This window comes from Melanostigma gelatinosum, assembly GCF_949748355.1.
Source record: "Melanostigma gelatinosum genome assembly, chromosome: 10".
NCBI lineage: Eukaryota > Metazoa > Chordata > Actinopteri > Perciformes > Zoarcidae > Melanostigma > Melanostigma gelatinosum.
The window spans coordinates 22,225,097-22,248,264 of record NC_136643.1 but is presented as its reverse complement, the minus strand read 5'-3'; the positions used below and the strand labels follow the sequence as shown (position 1 = coordinate 22,248,264).

At 44.8% G+C, this 23,168-nt stretch overlaps 3 protein-coding genes across 3 annotated transcripts; all 3 read left to right on the top strand.

Annotated features, from left to right (window-relative positions):
- Positions 1 to 3: 3 nt before the first annotated feature.
- On the top strand, positions 4 to 921 carry LOC306783493 (olfactory receptor 10K2-like; the record flags this gene model as incomplete). The annotated part of the gene is made up of 1 exon (XM_079277164.1): positions 4 to 921. One exon carries the CDS (start codon positions 4 to 6, stop codon positions 919 to 921), a length of 918 nt encoding a protein of 305 aa, XP_079133290.1.
- A 7,769-nt stretch (positions 922 to 8,690) lies between these two features.
- Positions 8,691 to 9,608, top strand: LOC306783850 (olfactory receptor 10K2-like; the record flags this gene model as incomplete). The annotated part of the gene is made up of 1 exon (XM_079277668.1): positions 8,691 to 9,608. The coding sequence occupies one exon, from the start codon at positions 8,691 to 8,693 to the stop codon at positions 9,606 to 9,608; it is 918 nt and encodes a 305-aa protein (XP_079133794.1).
- Positions 9,609 to 15,672: 6,064 nt separating this feature from the next.
- On the top strand, positions 15,673 to 16,590 carry LOC306783280 (olfactory receptor 10K2-like; the record flags this gene model as incomplete). The annotated part of the gene is made up of 1 exon (XM_079276865.1): positions 15,673 to 16,590. The coding sequence occupies one exon, from the start codon at positions 15,673 to 15,675 to the stop codon at positions 16,588 to 16,590; it is 918 nt and encodes a 305-aa protein (XP_079132991.1).
- Between the last annotated feature and the right edge of the window lie 6,578 nt (positions 16,591 to 23,168).

The window sequence follows — 23,168 nt, the reverse complement described above, 5'->3', positions numbered from 1 at the left end:
ATGATGGATAATAGATTAAATGTGACATATATAACTTTTGGTGGGCATGTAGAAGTGCACAAATATAGATATCTTTATTTTGTGATGATGTTTACAGTGTATATGTTGATAATTAGCAGTAATTTCACTATCGTGAGCATCATAGTGATTCACAAATCCCTCCATGAGCCAATGTACATTTTCATTGCAGCTTTGTTAATCAACTCTGTTCTTTTCAGCACTGTTATCTACCCAAAGCTTTTGATTGACTTTTTATCAGAGAAACAGATCATATCTTATTCAGCCTGTCTCTTCCAGTGGTTTTGTTATTATTCTCTAGGTTGTTCAGAGTTCTTCCTGTTGTCGGTCATGGCCTATGATAGATATGTGTCTATATGTAACCCTCTGCAATATTCAACCATCATGAGAAAAACAACTGTTAATATGTTCCTGATCTTTGCTTGGATTCTGCCTGCTTGTCAGGTTTCAGTAGCAATGTTACTGAGTGCTAAAAAAGAAATCTGTAAGTTTCATTTGAAAGGAATACTTTGCAACAGCACAGTTCTCAAACTTCACTGTGTGAGTTCAAGACTGCTTAATATTTATGGCTTGGTTGTTTTTGCGAGTGCTGTACTTTCCCCTGTGCTCTTCATACTTTTTACATACACCAGGATACTTGTAATATCCTATCGATGTAAAGGAGTCAGGAGAAAAGCTGCACAGACCTGTTTACCCCATCTGCTGGTTCTAATCAACTTTTCCTGTTTAAGTGCATATGATGTACTTCTTGCTCGACTGGAAGTTGATTTTCCCAAAATTGTACGTTTGATAATGACTTTGCAAATGATAATATATCATCCTCTTTTTAATCCAATCATTTATGGACTAAAAATGAGAGGAATTTATGAACACCTGAAGAGGCTCTTCTGTAAAAGGGTCTAATGTATTCACACTGATAACTGTTGTCCTGTCATCGTTTTGTGTCATAATAATGGAAAGATGTGATAACTCTGACCATTTGAAGACGTGTTTCTAATATAATAACGCACTTCAACAATGTAATGATAAGAACTGAGCAATTCACTGCAGTTTTTCAAAAACCCAAAGGTAATGGTTAAGTCTAACAGATAACCACAACTTAATCGTACATTTTACAGTTTGATTTTAGTTCCCGTTGATGACATGACTATTGTCTTCAAGTGTGTTGCTAAAGTTTATAATAGCCCTCAAATAAGCATAAGATCAGATGAGATAAGCCTTTATCAACTCCATCTTGAGTAAATAATCACATCTATAAAATGGTCCAATTGTTTTATGATCTTAAAAGTACTGCTGAAAATATGTTATGTTTTATATTTGACTGTTTCTAAGTTGTAATTGTCAGCTGGAATATTTTTGAAAAAGCTCTATCATGTACACACCATTGTGATATCCAAGTCTCTTTACTTGTGGGTCCATAATGGATGAACAAATAATCGTATAACATTGACCACACATTAATGTTTCTATGTGTGGTGAATTTTCCAAGAGGGATGTAAACAGAGTGGATTCAAGCTGATACTTTCAGTGTTTTTAACCCTCTTCTAATGTTTACGACTGTGTAGTAGTAAAACAGACAACTCTCCAAAAATACTATGCCTTGACGCATGACTATGCAGACATTATGATTAATTTACAGTTTAATTACCTTCATATTAAAAAAATAAAAAGCTGTGATATAAACTACATGGATGATGCACTGAGTGGGGGCCAGCTCCCTGAACTGGTGGAGAAGTCCTGAGGGAAAGATGAGAACAAGATACGAAGGTCTGTTTATCAGGTCATGGTAGGTGCCTCAGTATTGAATATGACCCCTGACCTCTGTAAAGTTTCCCTTGAAGAACTGTGCTGCAGCGGGTGTAACCAATCCAACCCTCACCAGCAATGAAGAGGTTTATGGTGACCACATGCACTGCTTTACTGTCACCACACGGTAGCAGCCAACACCAGGACAATAACTGATGAATTCAACTCTTTCAGTCAGTGTTCTTGCAGCATGCAGTGTGGGTTTGAATCATTTTTAATTCAAATAGGGAAAGTCTATAAAACGTTGCATACGTCATTTTCTCTTGCATGCAAAATGCAGACATAAAAAGTGTGAAGCTGCTTCCACAGTGTTTTAGGCGTTTACGAAACATTTGATATTCTTGAACAATGTTACTTAGCAGTGTTTAATTAATCCCCTCCATATGTCATGATTTTCCCTATTTTAATAAGAATTTATTGTTAAGATGTGTTTTAGAAGTCGTCTGCAGAAAATCATACATTAGTTCTAGTCTCAAGAGACCTCAGTTGATGGTTGGATACAGTCATACAGTTGATGTTGACAGTTCTTTGTGGGCAGCTTTACCTTTGCAAATCCCATGTAAGTGCATTGTGATTCATTGTTAATTTATTTGGATCCCCATTATTTGTCACGCAACATAAATCACTCAATTAGCTGTTGGAATACAAAAATAAACAGAAAGATCCATAATACAGGTAAAGAACTGCATTGAGATCAAGTTCAGGCTGCAAAATGGACTGCTAAGGTTTTGTTTTTTGGCCAAAGCGACATGACTTAAGTCTGACTCAGTTCCGAAAGTGTCCAACACGCAAATCATACACCTGAACTACAGACACAAGTACAAAGTTCCACACACAAACCTACGCACATATATTTTTGACATTTGACAAAATGCACGGCCAAAAGGTATGTAGACACAGGACCCCCGAAAAACAGCTGAACATTACACCGATGTTGACGATCATGTAATTCCAAAACATGGCATTAATTGTAGATCAATTTATTTCGCTGAATTTCAGGAGCAGGACCACACCTCAGCCACTCGCCCACTTCCGGCCACACTCCTACAAATACCTACCCACTCTAAAGCCTCAGCTGGCTCGTGCTTTCCGCACTCGCAACCGGAACGCCACGCAGAGAAAACAAAAAACGTTACCTCGCCTAAAACATGGACCTGCCGTCCATCAGGCCATCCGACGACGACGACCAGTTCGCTTCCCCAGAGGCCACCCGTACAGCCCAGGGAAGCACTCGACCTGCCGCCAACGAGACGCCGCCAACCACCATCGAGAGGGTCCAGCTCAATGCAGCCGAACCCGCCGATCTCCACCACGCCGACCTGCTGCAACCACCCGCCAGAATCCGACAATACGAAGATTCAGACCCACGGCCGTCCTGTGATAACTCACATCTCGGTGGCAGAGGGAGACCCGCCACCTCCAGACGTAGACAACGGAAACATAAATCCAGCTCTCTCCTTCTTCGCTCGCTCCAGACCCAGCTCTGGCACGAGCCTCCGACGACTCTGGCTACCCGGCACGCCGCGCTCAAAGACGCCGCCAGCCTCTGCGCTCCAGCCAGGTCCCCCATCGAAGAAGCACCAGCTGATATCTCCAACTGGACCATAGTCCGCCTGCTAAGAGCATCGAAGCAACAAAGCAAACTGTGCCAACTCCTCACAACTTTCCCAAAGTCACGTCAGGCTAAGAAACACAAACGTACCTACATCCAAAACACACCGGCGTAACGCCAACGGCCGTGACGACACCACGCACCCCGAAGCTCCGACCTCCAACCCACAAAGTTCCGGGTTGCCAGGTTGCATCGCCTCACCTCTCATCCCCCTCCACTACCACAGGCAAACTCAACTTTCCATAGCAGCAACGAGATGCCGACTCTCTCTTCCTCCCTTCAAATTTCTACAGTATTCCATCCCACCTCCTGGCCAGATTCACCCGTCCGTCTCTTCACGTTCCCTTACTTTATCAGGGCCCTGTCCCAGTTTCCCCTACACCACCCTTCTTCTGCCTTTACCCAGGCACCGGGTTGCAAGGTCTTCTTTCCTCTGTCCCCCTCTCTAAGCTGTCCCCCTCTCTAAACGCCAACGGAACGCAGCAAAAGGAACAGAACGCAGCAACAGGAACGGAACGCAGCAACGCAACAACTAATCGCAGCAAGCAACAACTAATCGCAGCAAGCAACAATGGAACGCAGCAACGCCGCCACGAATCGCAGCAAGCAACAACGAATCGCAGCAACGCAACACATCAACGGATCACAGCAAGCAACAACGCCATGCAACGACGCAGCCACGCAACATAACGCAGCCACGCAACATAACGCAGCCACGCAACATAACGCAGCCACGCAACGACGCAGCCACGCAACATAACGCAGCCACGGAACGGAACGCAGCAACGGCGGAACGGAACGGAACACAGCAACGAGTTGTGCTTTTGGGTTCTCGTATCTGTAATCCTTACAGTATAATCTGGCCAACATGAACCCAGCCGACTCCGCACCTCCCGAGACGGAACCTCTGACTCAGAACATGTGGCTAGGCCACGAGCAGCAGCTTACCTTCTTAGCAGAAGCTATGCAGGCTATGAGCGTCCGTCACAAGCGCAGCATGGAGTCTCTCCGTGATCATCTGATGAGTTTGTCCGCTGCGGCTCAGGGTCCAGCTGCCGCCAGTGCTTCCAGCCCTCCTCTTCGCACTTCTCCCGTGTCGGATGCACGCTTGCCTCCTCCAGAGCATTATTCTGGGGCTCCTGGTTCCTGCCAGCCATTTCTGATTCAGTGCTCCCTCGCCTTTGAGCTTCAGCCCTCCGCCTTCCCCTCCGAGAGGTCCCGAGTAGCGTACATCGTATCTCTCCTCACGAGCAGAGCCAAGGACTGGGAAACCGCAGAGTGGGAGCGACAGTCGTCGATCTGCGCTTCAGTCCAGCTGTTTTTGTAGGAACTGCTGAAAGTCTTCAACCATGCCACGCCTGGAAGAGAGGTCGCTCGAGGTTTGTTTGACCTGAAGCAGGGAGGGAGATCCGTAGCTGACTACTCCATCGAGTTCCGCACCATAGCAGCCGAGAGCAACTGGAATGCCTCCTCGCTCCTCGATGCCTTCTACCACGGTCTCTCAGACCGCCTGAAGGACGAGTTGGCGGCTCGAGATCTTCCTGCTGGCTTGGACGAGTTGGTCGCTCTCTCCATCTGTATCGACGGTCGTCTGCGGGAACGGAGAAGAGAGGGGCTTTTCCGCTGCTCCATCAGGGCCATCTCGCCGATCCGACGATCCTCGGGGGCTTCCGTCGGAACGGGTCTCTGACGGTCCGGCCGACTCTCCTGAGCCTATGCAGCTGGGGCGGACCCGGCTCGCCACAGCAGAACGACAGCGCCGCCTGCAGGAGGATCAATGTTTTTACTGCGGCCAGAGCGGCCATTTTGCAACCTCTTGTCCAGTAAAAGAGATGGCTCACCAGTAGGGGTGTAACGGTTCACAAAATTCACGGTTCGGTTCGGTACGATACAGTGGAGCAGAAAACTATAAATGCCAGAGAAATGTACTTGATTTTAAAATATATTTATTCATTACAACTAACATCATGAAGTTATTCTTTGAGTTTGAACAATGATGGAACTATACCTGAGTGACCCATCTTCTGGGGTGTCTTCTTAGCAACACATAAGCATAAAAAACTAAAACTGCTCCTTAATGTTATGTAGTATTGTTACTTACATCTTGCTTACATCTTGTATTGTTACTTACATCTTGCAAAATAGTTTTAATCTCAATGGGACTACCTGGTTAAATAAAGGTTAAAAAAAAAAGAAAATGTTTTTTTTATTTTTTTTTATTCAAACTTATTCGGTTCGTTATGTGTACCGAACCATGAGCCTCGTACCGAACGGTTCAATACGAATACGCGTATCGCTACACCCCTACTCACCAGTCATCCGGAGGGCGCTGGTGAGTCGAAATGTGAACTTAAAAATGCCCTCTCGTCCTTTGATTCATGCTCAACTGTTTTGTTCAGGGAACAATCACACTGTCTCAGTCCTCATTGACTGGTGCAGATGCTAACCTTATGGACAGGACGCTGGCCTCCCAGCTGGGGGTTGAGCAGGTGGCCCTGGGGAAACCCATCTACGCCACAGCTTTAGATGGTCATCTCCTCTGCAGGGTTACCCATCAATCCACTCCTCTGCAAATGACAATGTCAGGTAATCATAATGAAATGCTTACATTCCATCTCATCCATGCACCTCAGCAACCAGTCATTTTGGGCTATCCGTGGCTTAGGACACACAATCCACACATTGACTGGGCATCAGGAACTGTATTACAGTGGAGTGTTCATTGTCATGCTGTCTGTTTAAAATCTGCCTCATCGTCTGTCCCTAGTCTGCCCGCCTCTTCTGAGTTCCCAGATCTCTCTGGGGTTCCTAAGGAGTATCTTGACCTTAAGGAGGTTTTTAACAAGGCCCGGGCCACCTCGTTGCCGCCTCATCGCCCGTATGACTGTGCCATTGACCTCCTCCTGGGTACATCTCCTCCCAGAGGTAGACTTTTGTCCCTATCTGCTCCTGAGACGAAGACTATGGAGAGATATATTACTGACTCATTGGCTACAGGAATCATTCGACCATCTTCATCTCCAGCGGGAGCGGGGTTTTTCTTTGTGGGAAAAAAGGAAAAGGTGCCCTTGCATTGACTACAGAGGACTCATGTTAGGATCTCGGTCTGACCTAGTGTGTGCTCCTCTGTTTTCCCCCTGTCAGTGTTGTTGTTTGAAGGCCATGTGCTTATGTTCTGTTTTTGTGTCAGCCTATTGTTTCCACCCCCGAGTTCCATCTCCAACCACGCCCCTCTCCCCAGGCTCAGCTGTGGGGAATTCCGGTGATCAGCGCCGACGGACTTAAATACCCCCAGCTGTCCTCCGGCGCGTTGTCAGTCCGTCCGGTTACCAGTCTGGTCACGTAAGTCTGAACACCAATTCAGTGAAGATCGTTACCTGTTTGTTTTCTGTGTCTTCAGTTTGAGTGCAGTCGAGTTTCCCTCCCGACTCCGGAGGCTACCTGTCCCGGCCTCGGTTGAGCTTCCCTCCCGACTCCGGTGGAGATTATAGGAGTGACTTTAGTTTGCTGGATAGTTCGTCTTTGTTTTTTGTTGGCTCATTCTGTGACTCCTCCTGCACCGTTAAAATAAAGTCTTGGCTGGAGTAAACCTGTTGTGTGCGTGCGTTTGGGTCCACTAACTACACTACCACATAACAACTCAATAACATTACGGAAAAAATAGGTACCCTCTTCCACTTATTGCCTCTGCTTTTGAGCTGCTACAAGGTGCTACCATTTTTTCGAAACTCGATCTCCGCAATGCTTACCATTTGGTCAGAATCCGAGAGGGGGACGAGTGGAAGACTGCCTTTAATACTCCTAGTGGACATTATGAGTATTTAGTTATGCCATTTGGTCTCACTAATGCCCCTGCAGTCTTCCAGGGGTTGGTCAATGATGTTCTCTGCCAAGACCAAAGCAGTTGCTGACTGGCCCTCCCCATCCACACGCAAGGAGCTTCAACGCTTTTTGGGCTTTGCAAACTTCTATCGGTGGTTCATCCGTAACTACAGTTCCGTGGCTGCTCCCCTCACCGCTCTCACCTCCCCGCATGTGCCCTTCCGGTGGTCCTCTGCGGCAGCAGGGGCCTTTGGTGAGTTAAAATCACGTTTTACCTCTGCTCTCATCCTCATATTCCCAGAGCCTGCCCGGCAATTTATTATGGAGGTGGACGCCTCGGACACTGGTGTAGGAGCGGTCCTCTCTCAGCGGTCGGCTGAGGACGAAAAGGTTCACCCATGTGCCTTCTTCTCCCGGAAGCTGTCCCCCGCGGAGAGGAATTATGATATTGGGAACCGGGAGCTGTTGGCAGTCAAACTGGCATTGGAGGAGTGGAGAAACTGGTTAGAGGGGGCGGAACAGCAGTTTGTGGTATGGACAGACCACAACAATCTAGAATACATCCGTTCGGCCAAGCGACTGAACTCTCGTCAAGCTACAGACCAGGTTCAAAGAATATCAAGCCAGACGCCTTGTCTCGTCAGTTCCAGCAAGAGAGCTCTCCTTCCCATCCTGAAGGTATCCTCCACCCTGAGTGCGTTATTGGTGTGGTATCACAATAAATATCACAATATCACAATAAATATTTAAATATTTTTTTTCACTCAAAACATGTCTGTTCAGAATGAGCTGAATCCTTGGCCTGTGGTGTTGCTGCTTTCAGCTTTCTCAAAACAACTGAACACTGTGCTTCCTTGAGATCAGAGAAATACCTCTGCTGTGACATACTTGTGTCACACACCAAAGACACGGCTACTCACGGTCTAAAACAGGTGAAATTGGCCTACGGTGTGGTTCACTGGTAAAAAAACACCAGGGGCAAACTTTACCGTACTGCAGCAACCTGAGCTTGGGAGGCACAACTAAAAAGGCTCGAAACAGCTTTAGGTTTATTATGATGTTTAGATATACTGCTTGATGGAACATTAACTACAAACACCACAAGTGCTCCAACAAAACAATAAATGCACAAGCACATACAGCTTGAATGTTGTTGTGAATAGATGATGCCATAAAAAACATCTATGACTTCATGTCTCTAGAATCAAGTTGTTCACCGAGCTCATTCTTTGGAGAGTTGAATGAGATCCATGGAGGGAGAAATAGTCTGATAAAGACTTCCCACCGACTCACACAGATCCCTTTCCAGTTCCTGTGTTTGCTGGATCACACCAGAGCACATCAAGGTCAGGTACTGAAGACTGAATAAGACAATCTGGTGCTGGTTACATGAGCTTCATTATTTGTTATCATCTCTTTTGATATATCAATGATGGATAATAGATTAAATGTGACATATATAACTTTTGGTGGGCATGTGGAAGTGCACAGATATAGATATCTTTATTTTGTGATCATGTTTACAGTGTATATTTTAATAATTAGCAGTAATTTCACTATTGTGAGCATCATAGTGATTCACAAATCCCTCCATGAGCCAATGTACATTTTCATTGCAGCTTTGTTAATCAACTCTGTTCTTTTCAGCACTGTTATCTACCCAAAGCTTTTGATTGACTTTTTATCAGAGAAACAGATCATATCTTATTCAGCCTGTCTCTTCCAGTGGTTTAGTTATTATTCTCTAGGTTGTTCAGAGTTCTTCCTGTTGTTGGTCATGGCCTATGATAGATATGTGTCTATATGTAACCCTCTGCAATATTCAATCATCATGAGAAAAACAACTGTTAATATGTTCCTGATTGTTGCTTGGATTCTGCCTGCTTGTGAGTTTTCAGTACTAATATTACTGAGTGCTAAAAAAGAAATCTGTAAGTTTCATTTGAAAGGAATACTTTGCAACAGCACAGTTCACAAACTTCACTGTGTGAGTTCAAGACTGCTTAATATTTATGGCTTGGTTGTTTTTGTGAGTGCTGTACTTCTCCCTGTGCTCTTCATACTTTTTACATACACCAGGATACTTGTAATATCCTATCGATGTAGAGGAGTCAGGACAAAAGCTGCACAGACCTGTTTACCCCATCTGCTGGTTCTAATCAACTATTCCTGTTTAAGTGCATATGATGTACTTATTCCTCGACTGGCAGTTGATTTTCCCAAAATTGTACGTTTGATAATGGCTTTACAAACGATAATATATCATCCTCTTTTTAATCCAATCATTTATGGACTAAAAATGAGAGGAATTTATGAACACCTGAAGAGGCTCTTCTGTAAAAGGGTCTAATGTATTCACAGTGATAACTGTTGTCCAGTCATCGTTTTGTGTCATTATAATGTAAAGATGTGATTACTTTGAACATTTGAAGACGTGTTTAGAATATAATAATGCACTTCAACAATGTAATGATAAGTACTGAGCAATTCACTGCAGTTTTAAAAAACAAAACAAAAGGTAATGGTTAAGTCTAACAGATAACCACAACTTAATCATACATTTTACAGTTTTGATTGTAGTTACCGTTGATGACATGACCATTGTCTTCAAGTGTGTTGCTAAAGTTTATAATAGCCCTCAAATAAGCATAAGCTCAGATGAGATACGCCTTTATCAATCCCTGGAGGGGAATCCAGTGTTTTAGCAGCACAATACAGAAAGAAATACAGATAAGAGAAGTAAAAATAAATATTATAATATAGTACGTGGTGGAGTGAGTTGTGATCGGGCAGTGGTTGTTATGTTATGGAGGAGGGTGGGGGTTGTGATGAAATGAATGCATGTAAATATTTTAAATGATCAACCTTGAAAGCAAGAGTATGTTTCTGATTCGGCAGTGCATGTAACTAAAATTGTAGTTCTGTGCCCTGAGAGACGTGTTTGTTTTTAATTTGATGGTAAAAATAAACGACTAAACCCACTGTTGTTTCTGTCAAGTTATTACTTCATCATTATTACTCAATCCTAAGTAAATAATCAAATTCGTAAAAAAGTCCAATTGTCATATGTAGGCTAGACTCAAAAACTGTCAAATTTCAATGATGTTAAAAAGTACTGCTGAAAATATGTTTCGTATTATATTTGACTGTTTATAATCTGTAGTTGTCAGCTGGAATATTTTTGAAAAAGCCCTATCATGTACACACCATTGTGATATCAAAGTCTTTACTTGTGGGTTATTTCATCCATCATAAAATACAAAAATAATCATATAACATTGACTACACATTGATGTTTCTATGTGTGGTGAATTTTTCAAGAGGATGGTAAACAGAGTGGATTCAAGCTGATACTTTCAGTTTTTTAACCCTCTTCTGTGTAGTAGTAAAACAGACAACTCTCCTAAAATACTATGCCTAGACACATGACTATGCAGACATGATGATTCATTTACAGTTTAATTACCTCCATTATAAAAAAAAAGCTGTGATCAAAACTACATGGATGATGCACTGAGTGGGGGCCAGCTCCCTGAACTGGTGGAGAAGTCCTGAGGGAAAGATGAGAACAAGATAGGAAGAAAAGAGTCTCTAATTACAAAGTCTGATCCCTTCTCCTCTAAACAGACATTCCTCCAACCTGTATCCATCAGGATGTGGACTCTGGAGTATCCCTTCACAGGAAAACTCATAGTGAAGTTAGGGCTCAATCAATTAGAGATATATTTTAGAAAAGTTGCAGTTTTGTTTTCATCAAGCTGAGATTCCTCTGTACATGCACTGCTTTACTGTCACCACCCGGTGCCAGCCAACACCAGGACAATAACTGATGAATTCAACTCTTTCAGTCAGTGTTCTTGCAGCATGCACAGTGTGGGTTTGAATCATCGTCAATTCATATTCGGAAAGTCCATAAAACGTTGCGTCATTTTCTCTTGCATGCAAAATACTGATATAAAAAGTGTGAAGCTGCTTCCACAGTGTTTTAAGCCTTTACAGAACATCTGAGTTTCTGGGCGGAAAAAAAAATCGGAACCGGTTCTAGATTTGTAAAACCCGGAGTATTGATAATGTCTGGAGTTAACGGTTCTACTATCAATACGTTAACTTAAAAGTTAGGGAGTGAGATCTCCAGAAAATAGCAGCATCACAAACCTCCTCTCTCTGTCTCTGTGTCTTTGCACGAGGGCCAGAGTCGTGCTTTACTCTGACACACTCACACCGACTCCGGCTCAGTACAGCGTGAGACACACATCATGGCAATGACAACAAAAAGATTGGAAGTGGGGCTACATTTTACTGGAGTAGATGCTGATATCTCTGTCGAAAAAGCAAAAAAAAACAACAAGTGAGTAAATACCAGCTATTTTTCACAACGTTTGGCGAAAAAGCAGAACATGAATCTGCAGAAATGCAGTTTTCTGCTGTTTGGCGAGCAGCCGTCCATCCTCATCCACTGCAGGTAACGTAAGCGATGCCACGTGGAGTTTGCCAATAACAATAGGCTAATATATGGAAGCTAATCGCTTAGCTAATTGTTTAGCTGCACATTTTATGTTCAAGACTTTGGAGCTTTATTTGCTGCGCACTAAAGACTATTTTTATGCATGTAGTACCTTGGATACTTCCGGTTTAGGTAACCGTCATGTTGTGATGATGTCAGCAATGTGCGCCAGAGTGTGAAACACAAGAACAATAAAGATGGACGCCCACCGCGCCCTATGAGACAAACTGGTATCATTCGTTTTACTTTGACACTTAAATGTCAGTGAAAACAGAATACTACATGGTGTCAGAATAGCTTGGTTCTCACTTCGACCTGACAACGGAATATGGAGAACACAGGCGTCCCCACGCCACAGATTGATTGGGATTCATCTAACCTGCCCGACGCATGGAGAAAGTTTCGCCAGCATGTGGAGCTAATGTTCTCCGCCCCGCTAAGCACTAAATAGGAGGAAGAGAAGTGTAGCTATCTACTCCTGTGGATCGGTGAAAATGGCAGATATGTATATAATACGTGGACCCTCACGGCAGATGAGAGAAAGGCACTCCAAACGTACTATGTAAAGTTTGAAGCATATGTAACGGCCAAAGCTAACCCCATTTTCGCGCAATATAAACTTCACGAAAAGATACAAAAGGATTGTGAAAATTTCGACCAGTTTGTGACTGAGCTAAAGCTGCAAGTAAAAGACTGCAACTACCCTAACGGTGATGAAATGCCCCGCAAAAGGACGTCAGTGTAACAAATGCAAAAAGCCCAACCTCTTTGCTAATATGTGTCGGACAAAAACACAGTATCAGCCATCAAAATACAAGCCCAAGAAAGTCAATGCTGTTTCAGAAAGCACGGAACAGGCACCAGTGGATCTGTACATTGACACTATTATAAAAAAGCATGAAAATACAACAAGGGAACAGGCATTCGCAGAGGTGGAAATAGGAAAAGCAAGGCACAAGTTAAAGCTCAAGATAGATACAGGTGCCCAGGCTAATGTGATACCAGTGAACATATTCGACAAAATATTAGAGAGTATTGCATTAGGTCCATCAGACAGCGACATCTCAGGATATGGTGGTCAGAGACTTGAAGTAAAAGGAGCTTGCAAGTTAGCATGCAGATACAGGCAGAAAACAGCCATGCTAGACATGGTGTCTGCAGAAAATGCTCCCCGTTTTGGGCCTACGTGCATGTTTAGACCTAAACATGGTCAAGCTAGTGCACATGGTTGACGCACAGTCGAAAACACACACCAGCATCACAGAAGAGTTTGCTGACGTATTTAAAGGCATTGGACTGTTCCCCGGAGAATGCACCTTTCACCTTAAACCCTTTGCAACACCGGTGGTGTGCCCACCTCACCGCATCCCACATGCCCTGCGCAACCGACTCAAAGATGAGTTTGATGAAATGGAAAAAATGGATATCATCCAAAAGGTCACAGAGCCGACTGAGTGGGTGAATGCACGAGTGGCAGTGGAAAAGCCGAAAACAGGAAAGCTTAGGGTGTGTTTAGATCCCCGCCCCCGAAACAAAGCTATCCAGAGACCCCACTATCCACTTCCCACTCTAGATGATGTCACATCAAGACTAGCCAGAGCACAGTACTTCAGTGTACTGGACGCTAGATCTGGATACTGGACGATAAAACTCAGCCATGAATCATCCATGCTGACCACGTTCAACACCATCTACGGCAGATATCGGTTCAAAAGGCTCCCTTTCGGAATCATTTCTGCACAGGATGGGTTTCAGAGGAGAGTTGATGAGGCCTACGAGGGGCTTCAGGGTGTCGCAGCCATCGTAGATGACATTTTGGTGTATGGCCGCACCAGAGAGGAGCACGATGCCAACCTGCCCGCCATGCTGGAGAGAACCAGGGAGAGAGGAATAAAGCTAAACAAAGACAAAACCATCATCTGCGTCTCTGAGGTGAGCTATTTTGGACATAGCCTGACACGGGAAGGCATCAAGCCCGACCCTAACAAGGTCAAGGCAATTAAAGAAATGGCTCCCCTACGCAGCAAAGCAGAGCTGGAGACCATACTGGGCATGGTCACCTACCTCTCCAAGTTTGCACCCAGACTTTCAGAGATAATTGCCCCACTTAGACAACTGCTGAAAGAGAACAATGAATTCACGTGGGACTCAAATCAAGATGTTGCATTCCAGCAAATGAAAGACCTGCTGACACAGGAGCCCGGCCCAGTGCTCACATACTTCGACCACACCAAAGATGTGAAACTACAAGTCGATGCATCAAAATGCGGCTTAGGAGCAGTCTTTCTCCAGGGAGAGAAAAGAGTCACATACGCATCCAAGACACTAAATGAGACAAAAGAAAATTATGCTCAACTCGAAAAGGAGCTGTACGCAGTGCTCTTTGGATGCAGACGCTTTCATCAATATCTGTACGGACGACAGGTGATCGTCGAGTCAGACCACAAACTGCTGGAGTCAATCATACGGAAACCCTTGGCAGCCGCACCGCCACGCCTACAACGCATAATACTGCAGCTACAAAGTTACGACATCACCATTACACACAAGCCTGGAAAACAAATCCCGGTCGCAGACACGCTGTCCAGAAAGCCGATTGAGTTTCCTGATAACTCGTTAAGTGAAGGCATGGATTTACAAATCCACACGGTGATCAGCAGTGCACCGGTGAGTGACCGCAAAATGGCAGAAATCAAAGCCGCCACAGCAGAAGATGAGCAACTCTCAATGTTCAGACAAGTTATCCAAGCAGGATGGCCTGAGTCGAACAGAAGGTGTCCGCCTGCTGTCGCTGAGTATTGGAATCATTGGGACGAGATATCAGTGACAAACGGGATCCTGCTCAAAGGTGAAAAAATCATTGTGCCACATTCACTCAGAGCTGAAATGCTTTCACGCATACACACTGGACACTTAGGGATGGAAAGGTATGAGCAGCGAGCAAGAGACGTACTGTTCTGGCCCGCAATGTGCAAACAGATCTTGCGTAGGATCTTGCAACATCTGCCTTGAGCGCCGCAGCTCCAATACAAAGGAACCGATGCTCTCGCATCCTATCCCGGAACGACCCTGGCAAACAGTAGCCACAGACTTGTTCACCTGGCACAGTACTGACTATATAGTTGACTATTATAGCAGGTACTTTGAGGTAGAAAACATCACCAACCTCACATCCGCAACTGTCATCCAAAATCTGAAGTCCATGTTCGCCAGATTTGGAATACCCCAGACAGTAATCGGTGACAATGGACCTTGTTACAGTTCACAAGAGTTCAGAGGTTTTGCTCACGCATGGGACTTTGAGCATACCACGAGCAGCCCGCTGTACCCACAGAGTAACGGTTTGACTGAAAAGACTGTTCAGACTGTCAAAGCCCTCATGGACAAAGCACATGCAGAGCAGATAGACCCGGACCTCAGTTTACTGGAATGAAGAAGGACATCCCACCGACTACAACAGATCACTTTCCAGTTCCTGTGTTTGCTGGATCACACCAGAGCATATCAAGGTCAGGTACTGAAGACTTAATAAGACAATCTAGATATACTGCTTGATGGAACATTAACTACAAACACCAGAAGTGCTCCAACAAAACAATAAATGCACAAGCACATACAGCTTGAATGTTGTTGTGAATAGATGATGCCATAAAAAACATCTATGACTTCATGTCTCTGGAATCAAGTTGTTTACCGAGCTCATTCTTTGGAGAGTTGAATGAGATCCATGGAGGGAGAAATAGTCTGATAAAGACATCCCACCGACTCACACAGATCCCTTTCCAGTTCCTGTGTTTGCTGGATCACACCAGAGCACATCAAGGTCAGGTACTGAAGACTAAATAAGACAATCTAGTGCTGGTTACATGAGCTTTATTGTTTTGTTATCATCTCTTTTGACATATCAATGATGGATAATAGATTAAATGTGACATATATAACTTTTGATGGGCATGTGGAAGTGCACAAATATAGATATCTTTATTTTGTGATGATGTTTACAGTGTATATTTTAATAATTAGCAGTAATTTCACTATTGTGAGCATCATAGTGATTCACAAATCCCTCCATGAGCCAATGTACATTTTCATTGCAGCTTTGTTAATCAACTCTGTTCTTTTCAGCACTGTTATCTACCCAAAGCTTTTGATTGACTTTTTATCAGAGAAACAGATCGTATCTTATTCAGCCTGTCTCTTCCAGTGGTTTAGTTATTATTCTCTAGGTTGTTCAGAGTTCTTCCTGTTGTCGGTCATGGCCTATGATAGATATGTGTCTATATGTAACCCTCTGCAATATTCAATCATCATGAGAAAAACAACTGTTAATATGTTCCTGATTGTTGCTTGGATTCTGCCTGCTTGTCAGTGTTCAGTACCAACATTACTGAGTGCTAAAACAAAAATATGTAAGTTTCATTTGAAAGGAATACTTTGCAACAGCACAGTTCCCAAACTTCACTGTGTGAGATCTACACTACTTAATATTTATGGCTTGGTTTTGTTGGTGAGTAATGCACTTCTCCCTGTGCTCTTCATACTTTTTACATACACCAGGATACTTGTAATATCCTATCGATGTAAAGGAGTCAGGAGAAAAGCTGCACAGACCTGTTTACCCCATCTGCTGGTTCTAATCAACTTTTCCTGTTTTATTGCATATGATGTACTTCTTCCTCGACTGGAACATGATTTTCCCAAAATTGTACGTTTGATAATGCATTTACAATTAGTCATATATCATCCTCTTTTTAATCCAATCATTTATGGACTAAAAATGAGAGGAATTTATGAACACCTGAAGAGGCTCTTCTGTAAAAGGGTCTAATATATTCACACTGATATCTGTTGTACAGTCATCGTTTTGTGTCATAATAATGCAAAGATGTGATAACTTTGACCATTTGAAGACGTGTTTCTAATATAATAACGCACAGAGAATCTTCCACTTCAACAATGTAATGATAAGTACTGAGCAATTCACTGCAGTTTTTCAAAAACCAAAAGGTAATGGTTAAGTCTAACAGATAACCACAACTTAATCATACATTTTACAGTTTGATTTTAGTTACCGTTGATGACATGACTATTATCTTCAAGTGTATTGCTAAAGTTTATAATAGCCCTCAAATAAGCATAAGATCAGATGAGATAAGCCTTTATCAACTCCATCTTGAGTAAATAATCACATCTATAAAATGTTCCAATTTTTTATGATCTTAAAAGTACTGCTGAAAATATGTTGTGTTTTATATTTGACTGTTTCTACGTTGTAATTGTCAGCTGGAATATTTTTGAAAAAGCTCTATCATGCACACACCATTGTGATATCCAAGTCTCTTTACTTGTGGGTCCATAATGGATGAACAAATAATCGTATAACATTGACCACACATTAATGTTTCTATGTGTGGTGAATTTTCCAAGAGGGATGTAAACAGAATGGATTCAAGCTGATACTTTCAGTTTTTTTAACCCTCTTCTAACGTTTACGACTGTGTAGTAGTAAAACAGACAACTCTCCAAAAATACTATGCCTAGACGCATGACTATGCAGACATTATGATTAATTTACAGTTGAATTACCTTCATAATAAAAAAATAAAAAGCTGTGATATAAACTACATGGATGATGCACTGAGTGGTGGCCAGCTCCCTGAACTGGTGGAGAAGTCCTGAGGGAAAGATGAGAACAAGATAGGAAGGTCTGTTTATCAGATCATGGTAGGTGCCTCAGTATTGAATATGACCCCTGACCTCTGTAAATTTTCCCTTGAAGAACTGTGCTGCAGAGGGTAAAACCAATCCAACCCTTACCAGCAATGAAGAGGTTTATGGTGACTACATGCACTGCTTTACTGTCACCACCCGGTGCCAGCCAACACCAGGACAATAACTGATGAATTCAACTCTTTCAGTCAGTGTTCTTGCAGCATGTACAGTGTGCGTTTGAATCATTTTCAATTAAAATAGGGAAAGTCTATAAAACGTTGCATACGTCATTTTCTCTTGCATGCAAAATACAGAAATAAAAAGTGTGAAGCTGCTTCCACAGTGTGTTAAGCGATTACAGAACTTCTGAGTTTCTGGGCTTGGTCGTTACTAGATGCCAAACGGAAAAAAAAGGGAACCGGTTCTAGATTTGTAAAACCCGGAGTATTGATAATGTCTGGAGTTAACGGTTCTACTATCAATACGTTAAAAGTTACGGAGTGAGATCTCCAGAAAATAGCAGCATCACAAACCTCCTCTCTCTGTCTCTGTGTCTTTGCACAAGGGCCAGAGTCGTGCTTTACTCTGACACACTCACACACGACTCCGGCTCACATCATGGCAGAGACAACAAAAAAATTGGAAGTGTGGCTACATTTAACTTGAGGAGATGCTGATAACTCTGTAAAAAAAGCAAATATTTATGTTCAAGATGTTGGAGCCTTTTTTGCTGCTCACTAAAGACTATTTTTATGCATACAAGAATAATAAAGCAATGTTGAGTCTTTTATTAATTAATTGTCTTTTTTTCTCACAAAATAATTTAAAAAACCCGATAAGGAACCTAAAACCGATAAGCAGCATCAAGTATATATGAGTACTATCGTATAGTATGTTACTAGTACACTGTAAACCCGAATTTATTTCAAATTAAACTTTTCAGTGGTCATCACTTATACTTGAGTGTTTTGTAAAACAACTGTGTAATTACTAAATCTATTTAGTAGTTTGCACTAATCAACTGAAATATTGAGTGCAATGATCATGTTTAGCAGAGATAACTTGGTAGGTTACGTTTCTGTAAGGGGGGGGGCCGTTTGAATTTCACTCGATTCAGCATTAGTGCCGTGTGCAGCGCAGTGACGAACCCAGAGGAGTCTGCTCGTCCTGCGTCCGAGCGCGACACCCATCCTGGCTTTGACGGAGCTGCGGGACTTCTGCAACAACTTTGAACCAAGTGGAATGGTGAGTGTGTACTCTCACCATGTTGACTGTAACGTTAGATATCATTCTGGGAGCATTTATTTCAACAAGTAAGCTAAACGCTAACGTTAAATGAGTGTTAGCATGCTAACGATTTTCTGTGGGTCGTTTATAACTTCAACACGTGTGCTGTGTTTTAAGCTCGCTGACGATAACGTTAAGTTACGTTAGCTTTTCAAAATGGTGCTTGGTTAGGTTGCACAGGAGTTATTTATGGCATTTATAGCAGTAACTTAGCTAGCTTCTCAAGGCACGAGGTCATTAGTTGGTTATTAGCAGAGGCTGGGTAACGTTTTGCAGTGGAGTTAATGTTACTGGAACTGGGTTGTTGAACTGAAAGTTGAGCCAATAGTTTTCTTCTTGTTTACACAGGTTCTTGTGAAGATGCAATGGAAGTGTACATGTTGTGAGTTCATAAGTTGACTCAGGTCGCCCCCGGATCGCGCACCATCAAACAGCGGACTCACTGCGGACACCGGGGTATCCGCACATCAAACGTGCCTTTTTCCCCCATTCAAATACTGCAGGCAGGTAACAGGCAGCCTACCATTAGGACCCAGGCAACAGGGGTCATACCATACAATGGGGTGGGAGGTTCACCTTTCCTCCTGAACTCAGACAAACCTGAGAGAGCAACTGATCTACCTCGATGCCAGCCTTTGTTTGGTAAGTTCTCTTTCCTTTTTTAAATATGTTTAAAAGCATGATTTTAGGAGTGAAATTGTAGAAAAAACATTCTGTAAAGTGTTAACAGTACTTTTTTGATCCATTTTAGATTTCCTCCCTGGCAACCATCGGAGGACATGACACAAAACGGGTTACATGGAACATCCTTGCCCGCATGTTCAACGGTGATGTTGGGAAGAGAATGAACTGGAAAGGGATACATGTGAAAAAGTCCTTCAGCCAGATGGAGTCGAAGACTTTGCTCCTGCGTAAGTAACTAATATTTAATGAAAACAATTTTGTGAGGATTTGTGTCTAACTCTGCTGTATTTCCCTCAGTGGGGTCCTCCTACGAGTCCCGCCCACTGCCGCGCCTCTCTCCTTAGGCACAGCTGTGCCTCATCTCCTGTGATCGCCTCCAGCTGACATAAATACTCCTGTCACTCTCATTCCAGTTGTCAGTCCGTCCGTTTACCTACCTGGTATTCCGACCCGTGAGTAGTCCATTTGTTCACTCTCTGAAGATCCGCTACTAACGATGCATTTCGTTTTTTCAACTTGCCTGCCGTACAGTGTCGAGCCTCGGGTTTTCACCTGTACGAAGAAGCCTTCCAGTTAGTTCCTCGGAGATCAACTGTGTAGTCTTGGCGTTCCTGTGTCGAGCCTCGGGTGTCACACAGATGATCCAGCCTGCCTGCCAGCCGCGGACGCAGACCGGCCACTTCCCGGCTAAGATCCGATCGGAGCGCGAGGATGCGCTTCCGTACTGACGTTTGACAGTATTCCTGTCGGCTTCGTCGACCGCTCAGCAGGATTAGCCACTTTCCGGCTTGGAACCGTGCGGAGGCGTGGAGACGCCTCCTATTGACTTTGTCCATTTCCTGTCTTTTCCCTTGACTGAGAGAAATTAATTATCGTGGTTTTGAAATAGAACTCTGCTGTCTGAGTCTGTATTCGGGTCCATGAACACACCACATCATAACAGAATGGACTGACCATAACTATGGACCCAGCAGACACAGCAGGATTTCCACCTGCAGATCCCCGGGTCCGTGAGTCATTTGTTCCGGCTCCTGAACCTTTCCATGGAGACATGAGAGGATGCAGAGGTTTTCTGCTCCAGATGACGTTTGTGTTCAACCAACAGCCCTGCACGTATGCGTCGGACAGTTCTAAAATTGCCTATCTGACCGGGTTACTACATGGCCGTGCTCTCGACTGGGCCCAGGCCTGGTTCACTCAGAACCTGTTGGATACGGTTTCTTTTGGACAATACCTGGAGGCGTTTAAGAGAGCTTTTGACCACCCTACATACTCTCAGGTCGCTGTTCAGAACCTCCTCCGCCTCCGTGAGGGCTCTGCTAGCGCCGCTGAACATTCCATTGACTTTCGCATCCTGGCCGCAGAGTCCGGTTGGGAGGAGAGGGTGCTAAAGGGGGTTTTTCTCAGCAGCCTGTCGGAGGGATTAAAGGACGAGCTCGCTGTTCTGGAGGAGGCTAAGACACTGGAAGACCTGATCGCTCTCACCATCCGACTGGATACTCGGATGCTGGAACGTCGGAGAGAGTGTAACTACAGGCTCCCGGCTCCGGTTCGTCAGCCAGTAACCACTTCCGGTCACCGGTCCCCAGTTCCACCTCGCTGCCGCAGCCCAGGCCCCCAGCACTCGCCCGCTCCGGCACCTTCTCCCGTGGATCGGGATGAACCCATGCAGTTGGGACGGTTCCATCTGTCTCAGGATGAGAGGGAGCGACGAATCCGTTCAGGAGCCTGCCTCTACTGCGGCGAGCCGGGTCACCGTATCCCTGTGTGCCCGGTGCGCCCCCAAAAGAGAGGGCTCGCCGGTAAGAGTGGGAATACTGGCGAGCGACTCACCCGACTTCCCCGTCCCAAGTCCCGTCTCACACTACCAGCTAAGTTATGCCTGCCATCCGGTGCTCTACCGGTCTTGGCCCTGATTGACTCTGGAGCAGAACAGAGTTTTTTGGACTCCTCCTTGGCCTTCGCTCATGGGATTCCCTTGGAGGAGTTGGAATGCCCTCTTCAGGCGAACGCTCTGGATGGCAGTCGCTTGACCAATATCACGCACCGGACTTGCCCTATTATCCTGCTTGTGTCAGGAAACCACCAACATGAGATCTGTTTTTACGTCTTCTCTACGCCCCTGACGCTCCTGGTTCTGGGCCATCCTTGGCTCCTGGACCACAACCCACAGATAGACTGGGCAGGAAACAGAATCATCGGATGGAGCCCTACATGTCTTTCGAGGTGCCTCAAGTCCGCCATTCCCCGGCAGACCGCTTCTCTCCACACCCCTACTACTGGAACTGATCTCACCTCGGTCCCTTTGGAGTACGCAGATCTCAGCGAGGCATTCAACAAGGAACGAGCCCTTTCCCTGCCACCCCACTGACCCTACGATTGCGCCATAGAGCTATTCCCCGGTGCCACCCTGCCCTTCAGCCGACTATACAACCTTTCCCGACCTGAACGCGAGTCGATGGAGACCTATATCACAGACTCCCTCGCTGCTGGAATTATCCGCCCATCATCGTCCCCGGTGGGAGCAGGGTTTTTCTTCGTGGCCAAGAAGGACAAGAGTCTCCGTCCTTGCATCAACTACCGAGGGTTAAACCAGATCACCACCCGGAACAAGTACCCACTACCCCTAATCAACTCTGCTTTTGAATCCCTACCCGGTGCCACAATTTTCACCAAGCTAGACCTCCGCAATGCTTACCACTTGGTTCGGATACGAGAGGGGGACGAGTGGAAGACCGCTTTCAACACTCCCCTGGGACATTTTGAGTACCTGGTCATGCCATTCGGACTTACAAATGCACCAGCCGTTTTCCAGGCTTTGGTGAACGATGTGCTCAGGGATTTTCTCAACCGGTTTGTGTTTGTCTACATCGACGACATTCTGATTTACTCCTCAAACCTACAGGAACATTGCCACCATGTCCGTCAGGTCCTTCAGCGCTTACTGGAGAACCAACTCTTCATCAAAGCCGAGAAATGTGAATTCCATGTCACCTCCGTACAGTTTCTTGGTTTCATCATTGAGGAGGGTCAGATTCGGAAGGATCCAGAAAAGGTTAAGGCGGTCACCGAATGGCCGGTCCCCTCTAACCGGAAGAAGCTCCAGCAGTTCCTAGGATTTTCAAACTTCTACCGCCGGTTCATTCGGAACTACAGTCAGACGGCGTCATCCCTAACCAGACTCACCTCCACAAAGGTGTTTTTTTCCTGGTCCCCCGAGGCCGACCGGGCATTAAATGCCCTCAAGGAGCGATTCACATCAGCCCCCATCCTAGTACAGCCGGATGAAAGCCGCCAGTTCGTGGTCGAGGTGGACGCCTCCGACACCGACAGTAGGAGCAGTATTATCACAACGCTCAACCACTCACTCTAAGCTCCGTCCGTGTGCTTTTTTCTCTCGCCGCCTTTCCCCGGCCGAGCGGAACTATGATGTGGGCAATTGGTTGGAGGGGTCAGTCCACCTGTTCATTGTGTGGACCGACCACCGAAATCTCGAATACATCCATTCTGCCCAGCGACTGAACTCCCGCCAAGCCCGTTGGGCTCTGTTCTTTGCCCGTTTCAACTTCACCATCACCTACCACCCAGGAAGTAAGAACATCAAGCCCGACCCCCTCTCTCGGCAGTTTTCCCCAGACGAGGTTGACCCAGCTCTGGACACGATTATTCCACCTGCCTGTGTCCTAGGGGTTCTCACCTGGGCGAGAGAGTCTGCAGTGCGGG